This window comes from Taudactylus pleione, unplaced genomic scaffold, assembly GCF_031769625.1.
Source record: "Taudactylus pleione unplaced genomic scaffold, aTauple2 ptg000044l, whole genome shotgun sequence".
Lineage (NCBI taxonomy): Eukaryota > Metazoa > Chordata > Amphibia > Anura > Myobatrachidae > Taudactylus > Taudactylus pleione.
Genome location: NW_028284446.1, coordinates 2,404,921 through 2,423,631, shown reverse-complemented (window position 1 = coordinate 2,423,631; position 18,711 = coordinate 2,404,921). Strand labels below are relative to the sequence as shown.

The following is an 18,711-nucleotide window of genomic DNA, read 5'->3' as shown; positions in this document are numbered from 1 at the left end:
ACCATATAATGCAGAGATTGTAGCATTGCCCGCCATATTCATAATATAGAGTAGGGGTGTGCACCGGCCACTTTTCGTGTTTTGTGTTTTGGTTTTGGATCTGGATCTTTCTTCGTGTTTTGGATCTGGATTGGTTTTGCCAAAACCACCCTTCCGTGTTTTGGGTTCTGGGTTTTGTGTTTTGGATCTGTATTTTTTTTAAAAAAAGCATAAAAACAGCTAAAATCACAGAATTTGTTGGTTTCTCTGCTCCTATGCTATTATTAACCTCAATAACCTTAATTTCCACTCATTTCCAGTCTATTCTGAACACCTCACACCTCACAATAGTGTTTTTATGTCCAAAAGGTTGCACCGAGGTAGCTGGATGACTATGCTAAGCGACACGAGTGGGCGGCACAAACACGTGACCCATCTAGGAGTGACACTGCAGTGACAGACAGGATGGCAGTTAGAAAAACTAGGCCCCAAACTGTACATAATGCAAAGAAAAAAAAGAAATGCAAGATGGAATTGTCCTTGGGCCCTCCCACCCACCCTTATGTTGTATAAACAGGACATGCACACTTTAACAAATCAATCATTTCAGCGCCAGGGTCTGCCACACAACTGTGGCTGAAATGATTGGTTCGTTTGGGCCCCCACAAAACAAGCTGGCAATTAATGTGTCCCTGCACAAACTGGCTCTACGGAGGCAAGATGTCATCCTCATCCTCCTCATCCACCGATTCCTCACCCTCTTCAGTGTGTACATCCTCATCCTCACAAAGTATTAACTCGTCCCCACTTGAATCCACCACCACAGGTCCCTCTGTACCTTCTGGAGACTGGTCTCCCTGGAAGAGCTGATAATTCATTTTGATGAACATCATCTTCTCCACATTCTGTGGAAGCAACCTCCTACGCCTTTCGCTGACAAGGTTCCCGGCTGCACTAAACACTCTTTCGGAGTACACACTGGAGGGGGGGGCAACTCAGGTAAAATAGAGCCAGCTTGTACAGGGGCCTCCAAATTGCCTCTTTTTCCTGCCAGTACAGGTATGGACTGTCTGACATGCCTACTTGGATGCTGTCACCGATGTAATCCTCCACCATTCTGTCAATGGTGACAGTATCATATGCAGTGACAGTAGACATGTCAGAAATTGTTGCCAGGTCCTTCAGTCCGGACCAGATGTCCAAACTTGGTCCTGCCTGCCCTGCATCACCGCCAGCGGGTTGCTTAGGATACCTAAGTTTTTTCCTGGCAGCCCCAGTTGCGGGAGAAAATGAAGAAGGAGCCGTTGACGTGTCACGTTCCGCTTCAGCTGACAGTGTGTTCACCAGCAGGTCTTTGCACCTCTGCAGGCTTGTGTCGGCCGGAAAGAGAGACACCACATAGGCTTTAAACCTAGGATCAAGCACGGTGGCCAAAATGTAGTGGTCTGATTTCAACAGATTGACCACCCTGGAATCCTGGCAAAGCGAATGAAGGGCTTCATCCACAAGTCCCACATGCCGAGCGGAATCGCTCCGTCTTAGCTCCTCCTTCACTTTCTCCAGCTGCTTCTGCAAAAGCCTGATGAGGGGAATGACCTGACTCAAGCTGGCTGTGTCTGAACTGACTTCACGTGTGGCAAGTTCGAAGGGCTGGAGAACCTTGCACAACACGGAAATCATTCTCCACTGCGCTTGAGTCAGGTGCATACCCCCTCCTTTGCCTATGTCATAGGTGGATGTATAGGCTTGTATGGCCTTTTGCTGCTCCTCCATCCTCTGAAGCATATAGAGGGTTGAGTTCCACCGCGTCACAACCTCTTGCTTCAGGTGATGGCGGGGCAGGTTCAAGAGTGTTTGCTGGCGCTCCAGTCTTCGGCACGCAGTCGCTGAATGGCGAAAGTGGCCAGAAATTTTTCGGGCCACCCAAAGCGTCTCCTGCACGCCCCTGTCGCTTTTCAGAAAATTCTGCACCACCAAGTTTATTGTGTGAGCAAAACATGGGACGTGCTGGAATTTGCCCAGATGTAATGCCCGCACAATATTGGTGGCGTTGTCAGATATCACAAATCCCCAGGAGAGTCTAAGTGGGGTAAGCCACTGGGCGATGATTTCCCTCAGTTTCTCTAAGAGGTTGTCGGCGGTGTGCCTCTTACTGAAACCGGTGATACACAGCGTAGCCTGCCTTGTAACGAGCTGGCGTTTCTGAGATGCTGCTACTGGTGACGCTGCTGCTGTTGCTGCGTAAGGTGATACATCTACCCAGTGGGCTGTCACAGTCATATAGTCCTTAGTCTGCCCTGTTCCACTTGTCCACATGTCCGTGGTTAAGTGGACATTGTGTACAACGGCATTTTTCAGGACACTGAGGACACTTTTTCTGACGTTTCTGTACAGTCTCGGTATCGCCTGCCTAGTGAAGTGGAATCTAGACGGGATTTAGAACCGGGGACACACTACCTCCATCAATTGTCTAAATCCCACTGCACTAATGGCGGATACCGGACGCACGTCTAACACCAACATAGCAGTCAAGGCCTCAGTTATACGTTTTGCTTCAGGATGACTGCTGTCGTACTTCATCCTCCTCGCTAAGGACTGTTGGAGGGTCAATTGTTTAGTAAAAGTAGTGGTGTTCCTACTTCCTCTCTGGGATGATGAACGACTCCCAGCAGCAGCAACAGCAGCAGCGGCAGCAGTAGGCGTAGCAATGCAGGATCCTCCAGAGGAATCCCGGATAGGAGAGTCAGTCATGCCAGTGACATGGCCTGCAGGACTACTTCCGATCCTGACTAAGGAGGAAATTGACGAGGAGGGAGTTGACGGTGTGGTTTGCAGGCTCTTGGATACAACAGGACAACGGGATTTAGGTGTCCCTGGACTGCTTACGGTCTTAGCCAAAGTTTCTGAACTTGACAGTAACTTTTTATGAACGCGCTGCAGGTGCCGTATAAGGGAGGATGTTCCTAGGTGGTTGACGTCCCTACCCCTACTTATTTCACCTTTACATATGGTACATATGGCAAGACAGTTGTTGTCCGGATTTGGATAGAAATATTGCCAGACCAAAGAGGTGGAATGTTTGGTCTTCTGCCCAGGCATGACCGTGATGGGCTTTTTCATCCCACGGACAACAACTGTCTCCCCCGGAGCCTGATTTAAACAAACCACATCACCATCAGAATCCTCCTCGCCAACTTCCTCCTCAGCGCCAGCTACACCAGTATCCTCATCCTGTTGTACTTCAACAGTGACATCTTCAATTTGCATATCAGCAAGTGGACTGTGGGTGCTCCTTTCAGCACTTGCAGGGGGCGTGCAAATGGTGGAAAGAGCCACCTCTTCCCGTCCAGTGCTGGGAAGGTCAGGCATCGCAACCACCACCACACTTGGACTCTCCTTGGGGATTTGTGATATCTTCTTAGAAAGCACAGTTCTTCGCTGTGCTTTTGCCAGCTTAACTCTTTTGATTTTTTTAGTGGGAGGAGGGCTTCCATCGTCATGTGAAGCTGAACCACTAGTCATGAACATACTAGGGATCGACCTTAGCCGTTCCTTGCCACTCCGTGTCGTAAATGGCATATTGGCAAGTTTACGTTTCTCTTCAGCTGATTTAAATGTCTTTTTCAAGGTCATTTTCCTGAACTTTGCCATTTGGGATTGTATGTGCCCTCTACTATGACATTGGGCATCGGCCTTGGCAGACGACGTTGATGGCATGTTATCGTCTATGTCATGACTAGTGGCAGCAGCTTCAGCACTAGGAGGAAGTGGTTCTTGATCTTTCTCTATTTTATTTTTATCGGAGAAAGTTTGGTCCTCCATTTATGTTATATCGATTTGATATATACGTGCGGCTAAACACAGAAAATAATTTTTTTTTTGGTTTGGACTGGAGTGTACTTTCGGGGGTTACAGCACCCTTTAACGGTCAAGCCAGCCGGCCCTTTACTTATGACACAGGCGCACGCTTGGCACTACTTTGTTGATGCACGTGCGGCTACTGCGCACACAATTCACAAACACAGAAAATAATTTTTTTTTTGGTTTGGACTGGAGTGTACTTTGGGGGTTACAGCACCCTTTAACGGTCAAGCCAGCCGGCCCTTTACTTATGACACAGGCGCATGCTTGGCACTACTTTGTTGATGCACGTGCGGCTACTGCGCACACAATTCACAAACACAGAAAATATTTTTTTTTTTGGTTTGGACTGGAGTGTACTTTCAGGGGTTACAGCACCCTTAACGGTCAAGCCAGCCGGCCCTTTACTTATGACACAGGCGCACGCTTGGCACTACTTTGTTGATGCACGTGCGGCTACTGCGCACACAATTCACAAACACAGAAAATAATTTTTTTTTTGGTTTGGACTGGAGTGTACTTTCGGGGGTTACAGCACCCTTAACGGTCAAGCCAGCCGGCCCTTTACTTATGACACAGGCGCACGCTTGGCACTACTTTGTTGATGCACGTGCGGCTACTGCGCACACAATTCACAAACACAGAAAATAATTTTTTTTTTGGTTTGGACTGGAGTGTACTTTCGGGGGTTACAGCACCCTTAACGGTCAAGCCAGCCGGCCCTTTACTTATGACACAGGCGCACGCTTGGCACTACTTTGTTGATGCACGTGCGGCTACTGCGCACACAATTCACAAACACAGAAAATATATTATTTTTTTAGCACTTGGGGGGAGCACCCCTGATGGACAGAGCACCCCCTGGACAACACTACAGCACTCCTTTAGGACTGGGACACTGCACAGGACTTTGGAGTGGACACAGCCCCTATGGAGAACTGACTGCACAACACAGTCCAGCCAGCCCCTATGGACTTTGAAGTAGTGGACACAGCCCCTATTAACAACAGCAGCACAGCACAACACAGCCAGCCCCTATGGACTTTGAAGTAGTGGACAACAGCAGCACTACACTACACTACACTACACAGCCCTAACTCCCACCCTCCCTCTTCACTGTCCACAGCCGAGTGAGAAAATGGCGCCGACGTGGGTACCTTATATAGGATCCAAAACCCGCGAGACTCGGAAGGCGGGAAGATGACGTTTTGCCTCGATTTCAGAATCCGAGTCAGGCGGGAAAAGTCGAGCCTGACTCGGATCGGACTCGGATCGGGGGGGCTCGGGGGGGTTCGGATTTCAGAAATCCGAACCCGCTCACCCCTAATATAGAGTGTCACAGTGCCCACCATATAATGCAGAGGGTGCCACAGTGCTCATCATATACTGCAAAGAGTCACGATGCCCACCATATAATGCAGAGTGTCGCAGTGCCCACCATATAATTAATAATGCATAGTGTCACAGTGCCTTCTATATATGTAATGCATAGTGTCACAGTGCCCTCTATATATATAATGCAGAGTGTCAAAGTGCTCATCATATAATGCAGAGTGCCACAGTGCCCACAACATAATGCAATGTCACAATGCTCACCATATAATGAGGAGAGTGTCGCAGTGCCCACCATATAATGCAGAGACTGCCACAGTACCCACCATATAATGCAGAGAGTGCCTCAGTGCTCACCATATACTTAATGCAAAGTGTCAAAGTGCCCATCATATACTGCAGGGAGTGCTGCAGTGCCCACCATATAATGCAGGGAGTGTCGCAGTGTCCACCATATAATGCAGAGAGTGCCACAGTGCCCTTCATATAATGCAGATTACCGCAGTGCCCACCGTATACTTAATGCAGAATGTCACAGTACTCACCATATAATGCAGAGTGTCACAGTGCCCACCATATAATGCAGAGTGTCACAGTGCCCAGCATATAATGCAGAGAGTGCCACAGTGCCCACCATATTATGCAGAGTGTCACAGTGCCCACCATATAATGCAGAGTGCCACAGTACCCACCATATAATGCAGAGAGTGCCTCAGTGCTCACCATATACTTAATGCAAAGTGTCAAAGTGCCCCTCATATACTGCAGGGAGTGCTGCAGTGCCCACCATATAATGCAGGGAGTGTCGCATTGCCCACCATATAATGCAGAGAGTGCCACAGTGCCCTTCATATAATGCAGATTACCGCGGTGCCCACCGTATACTTAATGCAGAATGTCACAGTGCTCACCATATAATGCAGAGTGTCACAGTGCCCACCATATAATGCAGTGTCACAGTGCCCAGCATATAATGCAGAGAGTGCCACAGTGCCCACCATATAATGCAGAGTGTCACAGTGCCCACCATATAATGCAGAGTGGCACTTTGCCCAGCATATAATGCAGAGAGTGCCACAGTGGCCACCATATAATGCAGAGTGTAACAGTGCCCACCATATAATGCAGGGAGTACTGCAGTACCCACCATATAATGCAGAGTGCGGGAGTGCCCACCATATATTTAAAGAGTGCTGCAGTGACCACCATATAATACAGAGAGTGCTGCAGTTACCACCATATATTTACAGAGTGCCGCAGTGACCGCCATATGATACAGAGAGTGCCGCACTTACCCCCATATTAGTAGAGTGCCGCAGTACCTACCATATAATGCAGAGAGTGTTGCAGTGCTCACTATATAACAGAAAGTGTTGCAGTGCATGTGATATAATACAGAGAGCATCAGTGACCCACATATAACACAAATATGAATACACCGTTTACACACACACAATATTAATACTCCCCTCCCCAACACACACATGCAACATTAATACACCGGCATAGACCATATTAAAAAACAGCATCCCCCAGAAAAAAATGAATCCATCCCTCTCCCCCCCATATACAAACCCTCTTAGATAACATTAAGACATTTTTCAGATGACCAGTTACACTTTCCTGTCCAGAAGGAGAATATGACTCTCAGAGATGGATGGACCTGGCTCCTCTGCTCTGTGTTATGTAGTGACTAATGAGCACCTGCAGTAACCTGGGCTCCTCCCCCCACTGGCTGCGCGTGACATCACAGGGTAAATGGTTGGAACCTACTTTACCTTGGCAGTTGGTGGGCGGAGCTTAATTGACAGTGGGCGGGGCTTCCGATGGGCATGGGTATGGCGCTTCACTTGCCCATTGTTAGTCCCTGATGGCAGCGTACCCCCGTTAGTATATGTGTGTGTGTAGAGGTAGTCACACTAGGGATGGCCATTGGTGGGGTTACCATCTATGATGATATAGCAAGTGGCCATTGATGGTTGCCAACTATGCAATGGATGACCATCGATGGTTTCACCAACCGATGGTCATCCCTGTTCTTTGACTGGCTGGCCCGTAGGCCAATCAGAACCTGGGGGTGGAGCTTCGCAGGTGTTGAAGTGAAGCTGTGCTACGTGTCCAGGAACTTTATCAAAAAAACTATTCGGTTATGCTATACCATTGATGGAGGGAAACCAACTGGTTCTCCCCATCGATGGTAAAAGCATTTGACACTGACCATAAACCATAGTAGATTATAGATCATCGATGGACGATGACATCCCTAGGTCACACCCACCACATCACTAGTCAGACCAAAGGTCCTTCATATGTTTCAGCTCCAGGCCCTTGTCAACCTTAATCTGCCACTGGGTAATTTTAAAGTGGTAGGAGGTCAAACTTTACACTTTTGCACTGTGGACCTCATTCAGACCCATTCACAAGCGGCCGATGTTTAGCGGCCGTGCATGTGCACGCTTCGTTCTGTGTGTACGCGAACTACTCAGAGCGATCGTAATCCGCTCGCCCGCCCAGCAAAGACAGCCCAGTGTGATGAGTGACAGGAGAGGCTGTTTGTGGGTGGTAAAAGGGGCAGGACACTAATAATGGGGGAGTGGAGGTGTGAACGCAGGCGTGCCTGTGTGTTGCAACACCGTTTCTAAGGCGTGCATAATTAACAGAGAGCGTCATAGTACATGTCACAAGCCTTTTTTTACAATGAAATCCTCGCAGTGCTTGCGGTAAGGTAAGGCAACCACAAGTGCTGTGAGCTCTTCCGATGGTCCTCGATGTACCAATGTTTTAATACACTTCCTGGAGATGACGTGCGCTAGTGGGCGTCTCTACATACGCTAATGGGCGTCTGCATACACAAAGTGATCGCTCGCCAATACAAAGTGGGCGTGCTTATGCCTTTCTGAGCGAGCGCATGCCATGCTGTCACTTAGCCAAATTTACATACGCTGGGGGCGAGCGATCGCATCTAGCGAGCGGCTCTGAATCAGGTCCTGTATGTCTATCTTTAGATGCTTTCTATAACCCCAAATGCTGTCTCCTAATAATACACCAACCACACCACAATGCACAATGAATTGACGCTGTCACAGCCCCAGCACTATAAATTACATGTAATGCAGCAAGTACAGTGTGGAATAACATTAGGTGGATTGACAAATCAAAACTAACATTGAAAGAAATTGTGCTGTAGCTCTGTTCATCTGTACTAAAGTCCAAATTCAGACATACAGTAATTCCCCTGTGACAAATGAAACCTCATTATTTACCTTTCCAAAGCCACCCTGGCCTAGCTGACGGAAGAACGTTAGTCTCTGGATGGTGTGAGAGACTTCATTGCTGAGGCAGGATGACTGAGCACTGCTGGTTCCTAATGGAGTGAAAAGTGAGATGAGAACATTTCAATAACACCCATATATCATAGAACATTAAGGGGCCTAATTATCAAATGTTTTTATTTTCATGAAATTATGTAGAAACTGCAGTTTCTGCATAATTTTATGAATTGTTGCTATGTACTAATAGCCTAATGCATGGCATTTCAGAGAAATCTCCTGCAGAAGTCTAATTAACACTGCAGATCGCAGTCCCCATTATTATCAATGAGGACTACGATCTGACCCCTATCTCCCAAATTCCAAAAAGCAAATTGTTTTGTAGTTTGGCCCTATTAGTTTACATCATTTTCAGATGGTGTAAACCTCTTTAAGTCTATGGAGGCTTTACTCTCAGGAGAGAGATCTTCCGATGCAGTGTCAGATTCTCCAGGGAGAGTTTTTCACAAATGTGAAAGACTCCTCTCCAAAATGCCGGGGAAATAACTCACAGGGACAGCAGTTATCACTACCGCTGTCCCTGTGGGTTCAGTTTAGTACATAGCAGGACTACTTTCATTTTGAATAAAAATTTATTTGGTGGCTATTTGTTTTGGGCACCAGAAAGAGCAATTCAATTGTTGCTCCATATGGGCGCAATAGCCGTTGGAATTTCTGCTTGCACCCTCTGGTGGCTGCGAGCAAAATTGTGCAATAAACCGGTGGTTAGGGCGTCCAAACAGCAGTTTGGGTGCCCTAACCAGGACTTTAGCCAGGTTTAGCCATTTTACGTGGCTAAACCTGGTTTAATGCGGCGCAATGACCACAATAATTAATGGGCACCCAGAACAACTGAATTGCAATACTAGGCACCCATCAATTATCGTTGCCAACAAAACAATTGAATCGCCCCTATAGTATTTAATTTTGCTCACAATAACAGTATATACACACAAATGTGTCTAATCTCAATAACTATGTTATTCCAATAGCATTTGCCTATAATGTGTGGTCACATGACAGCGCTGCTACTGTAAGCCAATCATGATTCAGTGTCTGCCCAACAACGATGCAGGTTGTCATATTGTCATATACACAAGTGTGAAGCTCTGGAAGGAGATATAGTTAACAAGCTCCACAAATCGTACTTTGGCCCCAGACAAGCCCGTACTGGGACTGAAAATAGGCCCCGGCATTTAAAGAGCAAACAGGCCCAACTCACGACAGCATCTGGCTGCTGGCATAGACTCCTCCCCTTACTATTCCTGGCCCCTCCCACTTCTTAGTCTATGCTCTTACAAATATAATATTAGAACAACATAAAAGTACACATAATTCTCTGTATTAAAAATGTAATACCTACAACAGAGCTCATCCTGCAAGGGTTTCAAACATGTGCCATAGTCAGACATTACATTTTCCCAAATGACCAAGCCCTAGCTTAGCAGTTGTACAGGATTAGATAGTGTTCACTGCAGGAATTTTTTAGGGCAGAGGTGCTGTACGCAGAAGACACATCTGTGCACACCAAAGCAGAGCTGTAACTACACATTTTAACAAAAGAGCGTTTGTGCCGCAACCCGCTGGTGTAGCAGGGAGAACTCGTGCCGCAGGCATGCGCCAAAAAAATCCAGGTGTGGTCAAAAATCCAGGTGTGGTCTCGCTGGGAAGGTGCGTAACCACATAGTAGTACCCCCAATTCAAATTATTTCTATGGTGCCATAAGTGTTCCACAGAGTCTTAGAAAGTACATAAATAAATAAGTGAACAAGAAACCAGTGACTTACAGTACAATAGAATACAGGACAAGTATATGCTGCATTAGCGATCATAGCACTCAAAATAAACAGCAGGAAGTCAGCAATCAATTGTTAGAGCTCTTTTGAGGAGTAAGAAGTAAAAGAAAGTATAAGGAGAAGCACATGAGGGAAGAGGGCCTTGCTCATGAGAGCCTACAATCTAAAGAAATTACTCCGCACAGTAGTGCCCATTCATTACATTACACCGCACAGTAGTGTCCCTTATTCACATTAAGTCACACAGTAGTGCACCTTTTTCACGTTACGTCACATAGTAGTGTCCATTTTTCACTTTACGTCACACAGTAGTTTTCATGTTATGTCACACAGTAGTGCCCAATAGTCACGTTATGTCACACAGTAGTGTCCCTTAGTCACATTACACCACACAGTAGTATCCCTTCATCACACTACACTGCACAGTAGTGTCCCCTATTCACATTACGTCACACAATATAGTGTCCCTTTTTCACGTTACGTCACACAGTAGTGTCCCTTATTCACATTACACCACACAGTAGAGCCCATTCACGTTATGCCACACAGTAGTAGTGGCCCTTATAAATTGTGACATGGAGTAGTAGTGCCCCTTATACATTATGCTACACAGTAATGCCCCTTATACATTATGACTAACAAACAATAATGTTTCTTATAAAACATTATGCCACTCACAGTAATACCCTGGCATCTGCAGATGGCGTCTGTCAGCAGATCATGAGGTGTACGAAGATGGCATCCAGTACATCCAGTCAGCTTCTCGTCCGCCCTTGCCGCGATTTTCATCCATCGGCCAGCCGCGTCATGACATCACCGCGGCCGCACGTGACACTCCAGTGACTAAACCGTGTCCTTAGCATGGTGCCGCCGGGCAATCCTACTGGCAGCTCACAGGAGCTGTCAAAATGTCGTCCAGCCATTCCTCCCAGGTTACTCCCAGGCCCAGCCCCGCCACGCATCTCTTACCTGGCCGCATCACTAAGTACAAACGTGGACTAGGGCCGGATTAAGACTTGTGGGGGCCCCATCAATAAAATTGCCAGGGAGAAGAAAGGTTGAAGGGAGAGAGACAGAGAGTGAGGGAGGGGAGAGAGTAAGGGAGAGAGAGAGAGAGAGAGAGAGAGAGAGAGAGAGAGAGAGAGAAAGAGAGAAGGAGGGACAAGGAGATAGAGAGAGAGAGGGACAGGGAGTGAGATACATAGCGGAATATTCATCGTCACTTTTTTTTACAAAAGCACAGGAAAATGAACATTTTCACCTGCAATTGTAGAAATTAGGGGGGTCATTCAGACCCACTCGCGAGCGGCAGTACACTCGCAAGTGGGTCGATGGCCCCCACTGCGCATGCGCACGACGGAGGGAGCTTCCATCGCTCTGGGTCTCGCACCAAAGGGGGCGTGCTGTCAATGTTGATTGACAGCACGCCCCCTTTGGTGGGCGTGTCGGGGGCGTGCCTGCCAGACGGAGGCGTTCCCATGGGAACGCCTGCCGTCTGAAGCCGGCCCCACTGACATCACTAGTGATGTCAGTGGGAGTGATTTTGGCTCTGATAGAGCCAAAATCACTCCAGGGCTTGTGGTTGAGAAACCCGACCACAGGGTTTCACTCGCAAGTCCGATGGTCGCGATGGTCAAGACCATTGCGACCATCTTGTTGCACGCTCGTATATGCTGTGGGTGGTGACCCACAGATATACGAGCGTCCAGGAGGATGCTCCATATTAATGGAGGAGGGCCCTGATTCAGAGCGAGCGCTCTGGTCAGAGCGTCCGGCTCTGAATCAGGGCCTAGGTTTTTGGGCCATTCATCAAGAAGGTAAAGCAGGAGATATCACAGATATCTCCTGCTTACCTTCCTCTCTCAGAATGGCCCGCTGTCCCCATACGCTCTTGTGCGCATGCGTGACCTGTAGGTCACACATGCGCACTTGTCTCTTCTGAAAGGAACAGTGAAACACTTTAGGGAGACAGCTGATTTTCAGATCAGCTGTCTCCGCGCTGGAGCTATGATGAATTGTCCGGACCCCGATAATTAGCATCAAATAGACCCCTAAGAGAGGGAAAGGGGTGAGGGAGAGAGAGACAGGGAGGGAGAGAGAGCGAAAGAGAGAGAGAGAGAGAGAGAGAGAGAGAGAGAGGGGGGGGGGGAAAGGGAGACAGGGTAATGGTGCGTACACACGTAGCGATTTAAAAGAACAATTTGAACGATAATGATATCGTTACCGTAATCTTTCAAATTGTTATGCATGCCGGTCAACTTGCTCAATTATGAGCAAATTACTATAGGGACCCGCGATCGATGATCGCGGATTGCAATAGTAGTCGGTAAGTTGGTGGTGTGCTGGATGATCGATATTGATCATCCAGCATACCAGGGAGGGTGCATAATGATCTGCCAGCAATATTGTATCAATGGAATTATGGTCCGTATGTGTGTATGGACCATAAGAGAGGGGGTAGAAAGTGAGGGAGATGGAGAGAGACAGAGAGAGAATTCAATTGCAAACGAAGGGTGCGAATTGCCGTTGCCACGGGATTTAAACGCCGGCAACGGCATCCCTTCTCGCACCCTTGGCACGGTCAGCTGAATGCCCGATTCACTCAAAAGTGCTCGTTACTTAACGAGCGAAATCCCGACGCAGTAAAGTGCGGCTGCTGCCGCGCAGAGTCGACCTGGCGAATGTATTCGCTCCTAATTGAATTCCCCTCAGAGAGTGAGATAAAGGAAGAGAGAGGGTGGGAGAAAGAAGTAGGGGACAGAGAGAGGTGAAGGGAGTGAGGAACAGAGAAAGATTGAGAGGGAGGAAAGGAGTGTGTGCAGGTACCAGCTTTTCTAAAGAGAGCAGGCACTTCGCGGCATAATGCCCCACACCCTACTCACCCGCGAATCGCGGAATTATTTCATCAAAGGGGGCAGGCCTTCCTAAGTCAGCCGCGATCATCACTGGGTGCTGTTGCTTGGAGGCGGGATGCAGGAGCCAGCCAGGGGGCGTGCCTATAATCCGGCCCTGACGTGGCCGCACATAGTAACAGAGGAAGCAGGGTTCACGGGCAGCCCTGCACGTTGACAGCTCGCAGGAGCTGTCTCACTATAGCATCCACCTACCTGGGTGGACGCTGCCCGGGAGTGTCTTGGCACCAGCCGCGACTGCATCATGGTGTCATTACGCAATGACGCGGCCGCGCATGTCAGAGTATGGCGCCATCTGGGAGGTTGTTCTCCCGGGTAAGCCTGTACTCCGTCAAACCGGCCCTAGTGGCCGGGCTTTTTTTTTTTTGGATCGGCCTCTTGGCCGCTCGCATAGCTGTTGGTGACCACCCACAGCTATTGTGAGCGGCCACGATGATGGGCGCGTTGGTCAAGACCATCGTGACCATCGGGCTTGTGACGAGACCCTAGTGGTAGGGTCTCGTGGCCGCAAGCCCCAGAGAGATTTCTAACAGTGCCGGAATCTCTCCACTGACATCACTCGTGATGTCAGTGGGGCCGCCCCCAAATGGCAGGCGTTCTCATGGGAACGTCTCCGTTTGGGCAGCCACCCCCCCGGCCCGCCCACCAAAGGGGGCAAGCTGTCACTCAACATCGACAGCTCGCCCCCTTTGGTGCGAGACCCGGAGCGACGGATTGCCCGTCGCTAGCCGGGTCTCGCGCATGAGCACGACGGAGCCAGCTCCATCGTGCGCATGCGCTCTGGGCCACCATCGACTCAGTTGCCAGCGCTCAGCGCTTGCGACCGGGTCTGAATCAGGCCCATTATTCGTTCATCATTCATTACACTTCAAAAAATCGTTCACTTTTTCAAGGGAAAATCTGACAGAAAATCGTTGGTTACAAAATCATTACATGTGTATTCACCATTACTTCTAATTCACATTAATCAGTAGATCCAAATACTACCCACACTGCAAGTGACTGAAGCTTCCTTGTCATTGGCAGCTCTACACATCCAATTACAGTACATCACCCACACACTAAGAGGTCAACTCAATTGATTGCACAGGGCGCAAGTTGCCTTTTCCACAGCATTAAAAAGTCGGCAATGGCATGGAATCTCGCAACCCTCGCTGCCCATTTTGAGCCTGAATTTGCAGAATTTTGCTTTGAGTTGAATGGAGGTGCAGGCACTTATATGCGAATCCTGGCCGCTGTCAAGTGCGGCAGGTGTCACGATGACACGCACCTGCGAGTACATCGCAATTAATTGGATTGAGGGCTTTATTTAGACCCGGTCGCAAGCGCTGAGCACTCGCAACTGAGTCGATGTTTGCCCACTGGGCATGCAAACGTCAGAGCCGGCTCCGACGTGCACATGCACGAGACCCGGCTAGCGGTGGGCATTCCGTCGCTACGGGTCTCGCACCAAAGGGGGCGAGCTGTCGATGGTGATTGACAGTTTGCCCTGTTTGGGAGGTGGGCAGGGGGGGTGGCCGGCCAAACGTAGGCATTCCTGACGGAACGCTTGCCGTTTGGGGGCGGCCCCACTGGCATCAGCAATGATGTCAGTGGGGAGCTTCCTGCTCGATCGGAGCAGGAAGCTCCCTGGGGCTTGCGCTTGCCGAGACCCAACCTTAGGGTCTCGTCGCAAGCCCCGATGGTCGCGATGGTCCTGACCATCGCAACCATCAACCTGGTCACTCACTAGAGCTGTGGGTGGTAACCACAGCTTAGCTAGCGACCAGGAGGCCGCACTTCACACCACAAGCGTCCGCCCTCATTTAGAGTGACCGCTTGTAACTAGCAATCGACTCTGAATGAGGGCCTGAGTCCTTAACCTGAGTATCATTACTGGAAACCAGAGCTCTGATTTGTCTCTGATGCAAAAGAGCGGCTCCATGGCAAAGACAAAGTGCACAGTAATACATGTGGTGTCAATGGTGCTTTACACATTACCGATACTCTTAGGGCAGATGCAGGCGCACCAAGAGTGACGCCGGGGCCAGGTGATTGGGGGTCGTGGCCTAATCGCAGGGAGGCATGGCCACGCCCCCTTAGGGGGAAATATAATAAAAATAATATTTTTGCAGCGCTGCTGCATGCTGGGAAGGGGCGTGCTGTGAGCCCCCTGAGCCTGGCACATAGCCAGTGGGGGGCACAATCAAAGTGATCGCCAAAAAAAGGCAAACAGGTGAAAATGGAGAAAAGAAACTGCAGTTTTCACTGCTAATTGAACACGGCTCTTGGATGGAGATAAAGTGAATGGAGATAAGGTACCAGCCAATCAGCTCCTAACTGCCATGTCACAGGCTGTGTTTGAAAGATGATAGTTCGGAGCTGGTTGGCTGGTAACTTATCTCTGTTCACTTTATCTCCATCCAAGGCTTAGTAAATAGATCCCTTTATCTCTCTCCACTTTATCTCTCTAAGATTTGTTACATCTCCCCACAATAAGTAAAAGTTTGGTTGTAGTACATGGGGCACAATATTTCAGCCCAGATATAACGCAACCTCTTATTACTAATAAATACAAATATTTTAATTTATAAGCATTTTTGGATTACTAATAAGGCACCATTAAATTAGATTTTGATGCAAGAAACTTAGCATGATGTAAATAAATATATGTACTGTAAAAGTATTTTCAAATAATAGTAATAGAAATAGAGGCCTCAGCACTTGTCTTCTATAGCACAGCCTACCAAAAGTCATTCACAGTGTTTGTATGAAAACAGTTTGTATGTATGAGTCTCCCTTACCCTGTCTCTCTGCATCTACGTGATGTTCTTTGCTCTTCTTCTTCTTATCCCCATCTCCGATCTTCTCCTCTGGGCAAGATGACAAGTGCCTGCATCTCTTCTGTCTCTTATTGGAGACCTCCTGTTCGTCATCAGAGGGTTTGGAAATAAACCTCCTCTTGCTGTCATGTCCGTTCTTGCTCTCCTCTGCGCTGGACGATAGCTTCCTCCATCTCTTCCTCCCTTTCTTGATGGAGACTACAACCTCTTCCGCATCAGAGGAGTCAGATAGGATCCTCCTCTTCCTGTTATGTCCAGTCTTGTTCTGTTCCTCTGAGCTGGATAATGGCTTCCTCCATCTCTTCATCCCCTTCTTGATGGAGACCTTCACCTCTTCTTCGGAGGAGGAGATGGAAGTGATGCTCCTCTTCATGTCATGTCCATTCTTGCTCCACTCCTCTGAGCTGGATGATAGCTTCCTGCACCTCTTCTTCCCATTCTTGCTGGAACCGATGCTCCTCTCCATGGTGGCCTTCTTCATCCCTGGCTTCCAACGGTCGCTCTTCCACCAGTGGTTTGAAAGTAAACTGCCCTGACGCCAGCTGCAGCTTTCAAAAGTGGCATGTGCCATCAGTGGCAGTTACCTGCCCATATCCCTGTGCTACATACATGGTGTATGCTGGGCGAGCCTATGTACATGTAACATCAATAGGGAGGCATGTGTGAGATTAGCACTGGATTAAATAGGGGTTTCCTTAATTATGGGGTTGGAGTCGTTTTATCAATGTAAATTGATAAGATTAAAATGTATCTATATTAAGGTGTATATTGTATTATATTTGTCACCTATTTTATTTAAAAAAAAAAAAGCATTAATTTGTTTCTTATCTATATATTATGTATTACCAATTATTTATGTAGCGCACAAATATTAGACAGTGCTTCCCAGAGAACATTTCAGTTACTGACATTAGACCCTGCCCCGGAGGAGCTTACAATCTCTATTCCCTATCACAGGGGCACACAGTTTATAACAATACCAAATAGTTATTGAAAAGATAAATACAGAACACACAGGTGTTAGCACAAATAATGTTATTTATTTCACAGCTGAATACTGAAAATAGTCCTCAGTCATGGACGTGTCACTTCTGTTACTAGAGATGAGCAAAGCTCTGACAATTCAGGTCCCTGAGAGTTTTGTTTCAAAAAAATAATGACTGAAAAATTACTTTTGTAGGTGATAATTACACAGCAGCAGTGGACTAGGGGGGGCAGGGGGACCTATGCCCCCCCTCCCCCTCCTGGGCCGCACCATCACCTAGAGTCCTGGGCTGCCTTCTCTGCAGTAAGCGCCCTGGTGGTTCAGTGGTTGATGTGGCCTTGATCCACCTGTCTGCATGTGCGGCTGCATGCTACAGCTTCTGTTACTTTATGTCCTGCAGGGTGACAGAAGCCATGTACGCTATAAGTTAGTAACAGAACAGGCTGTGATATTGGCGACCGTATTACAGGGGAGACTGCTTGTGTGTAGCTGTGGCTGTGCTCCGTGAGTCACAGATGACAGCCTGAGACACAACAAGCAGGGCCAGCAGTGTGACCATATTAGTGACATGGCTGTATTGCAGCTAGCGGCTGTGTCACCCAGGACCCTCCTCAGACTTCAGGTGCCCCCACACCCAGATAACATAATAAATATATAATAAATGGGAGCGTCATTCTTAATAGGAGGCTCCCATATGTATTACTACTAAAATATATATAACTGACTCATATGAGTCTAGAACCCTATATGGTAGCCTCTGAGTAGGAGACTCCCATACAGGCAGGGCCATGGAAAGTCCGCCCCTGGCTGCCCCCTGGAAGGAACAGAAAAACAAGCAGGGGAAGGACAGAAGCAAGGAAAGAAGAAATTAGCCCAGGTAAAGTAAATAAAAGAAAAGAGAGAAAAGCAGAGAAAAAGAGTAAAAAAGAAATCCAGGTAAGTGTATGTTTAAAATTGTAATATATTATTTTTTATTCTATTTTCTTTTGCTGTTGAAAAATTTTTGGTAAGTAGTAGGGGTGTGCACCGGCCACTTTTCGTGTTTTGTGTTTTGGTTTTGGATCTGGATCTTTCTTCGTGTTTTGGATCTGGATTGGTTTTGCCAAAACCACCCTTCCGTGTTTTGGGTTCTGGGTTTTGTGTTTTGGATCTGTATTTTTTTGAAAAAAAGCATAAAAACAGCTAAAATCACAGAATTTGTAGGTTTTTCTGCTCCTATGCTATTATTAACCTCAATAACCTTAATTTCCACTCATTTCCAGTCTATTCTGAACACCTCACACCTCACAATAGTGTTTTTATGTCCAAAAGGTTGCACCGAGGTAGCTGGATGACTATGCTAAGCGACACGAGTGGGCGGCACAAACACGTGACCCATCTAGGCGTGAAACTGCAGTGGCAGACAGGATGGCAGTTTGAAAAACTAGGCCCCAAACTGTACATAATGCAAAGAAAAAAAAGAGGTGCAAGATGGAATTGTCCTTGGGCCCTCCCACCCACCCTTAGAGTATTAATTTGTCCCCGCTTGAACCACAGGTCCCTCTGTACGTTCTGGAGGCTGGTCTCCCTGGAAGAGTTGATAATTCATTTTATGAACATCATCTTCTCCACATTTTGTGGAAGCAACCTCCTATGCCTTTCGCTGACAAGGTTCCCGGCTGCACTAAACACTCTTTCGGAGTACACACTGGAGGGGGGGCAACTCAGGTAAAATAG

General features: G+C 47.8%; 1 protein-coding gene across 1 annotated transcript in view; it reads right to left on the bottom strand.

The window, feature by feature from the left end:
• Positions 1 to 16,581, bottom strand: part of LOC148537741 (protein kinase C delta type-like) — a 37,105-nt gene extending 20,524 nt beyond the window's left edge. Inside the window, exons 1-2 of the mRNA XM_088460394.1 lie at positions 15,972 to 16,581; positions 8,436 to 8,536 (exon numbers count right to left, since the gene is read on the bottom strand). Of these exons, the coding sequence (XP_088316520.1) occupies positions 8,436 to 8,536; positions 15,972 to 16,581 (711 nt within the window). The remainder of the gene's footprint in view (positions 1 to 8,435; positions 8,537 to 15,971) is intronic.
• Positions 16,582 to 18,711: the final 2,130 nt, after the last annotated feature.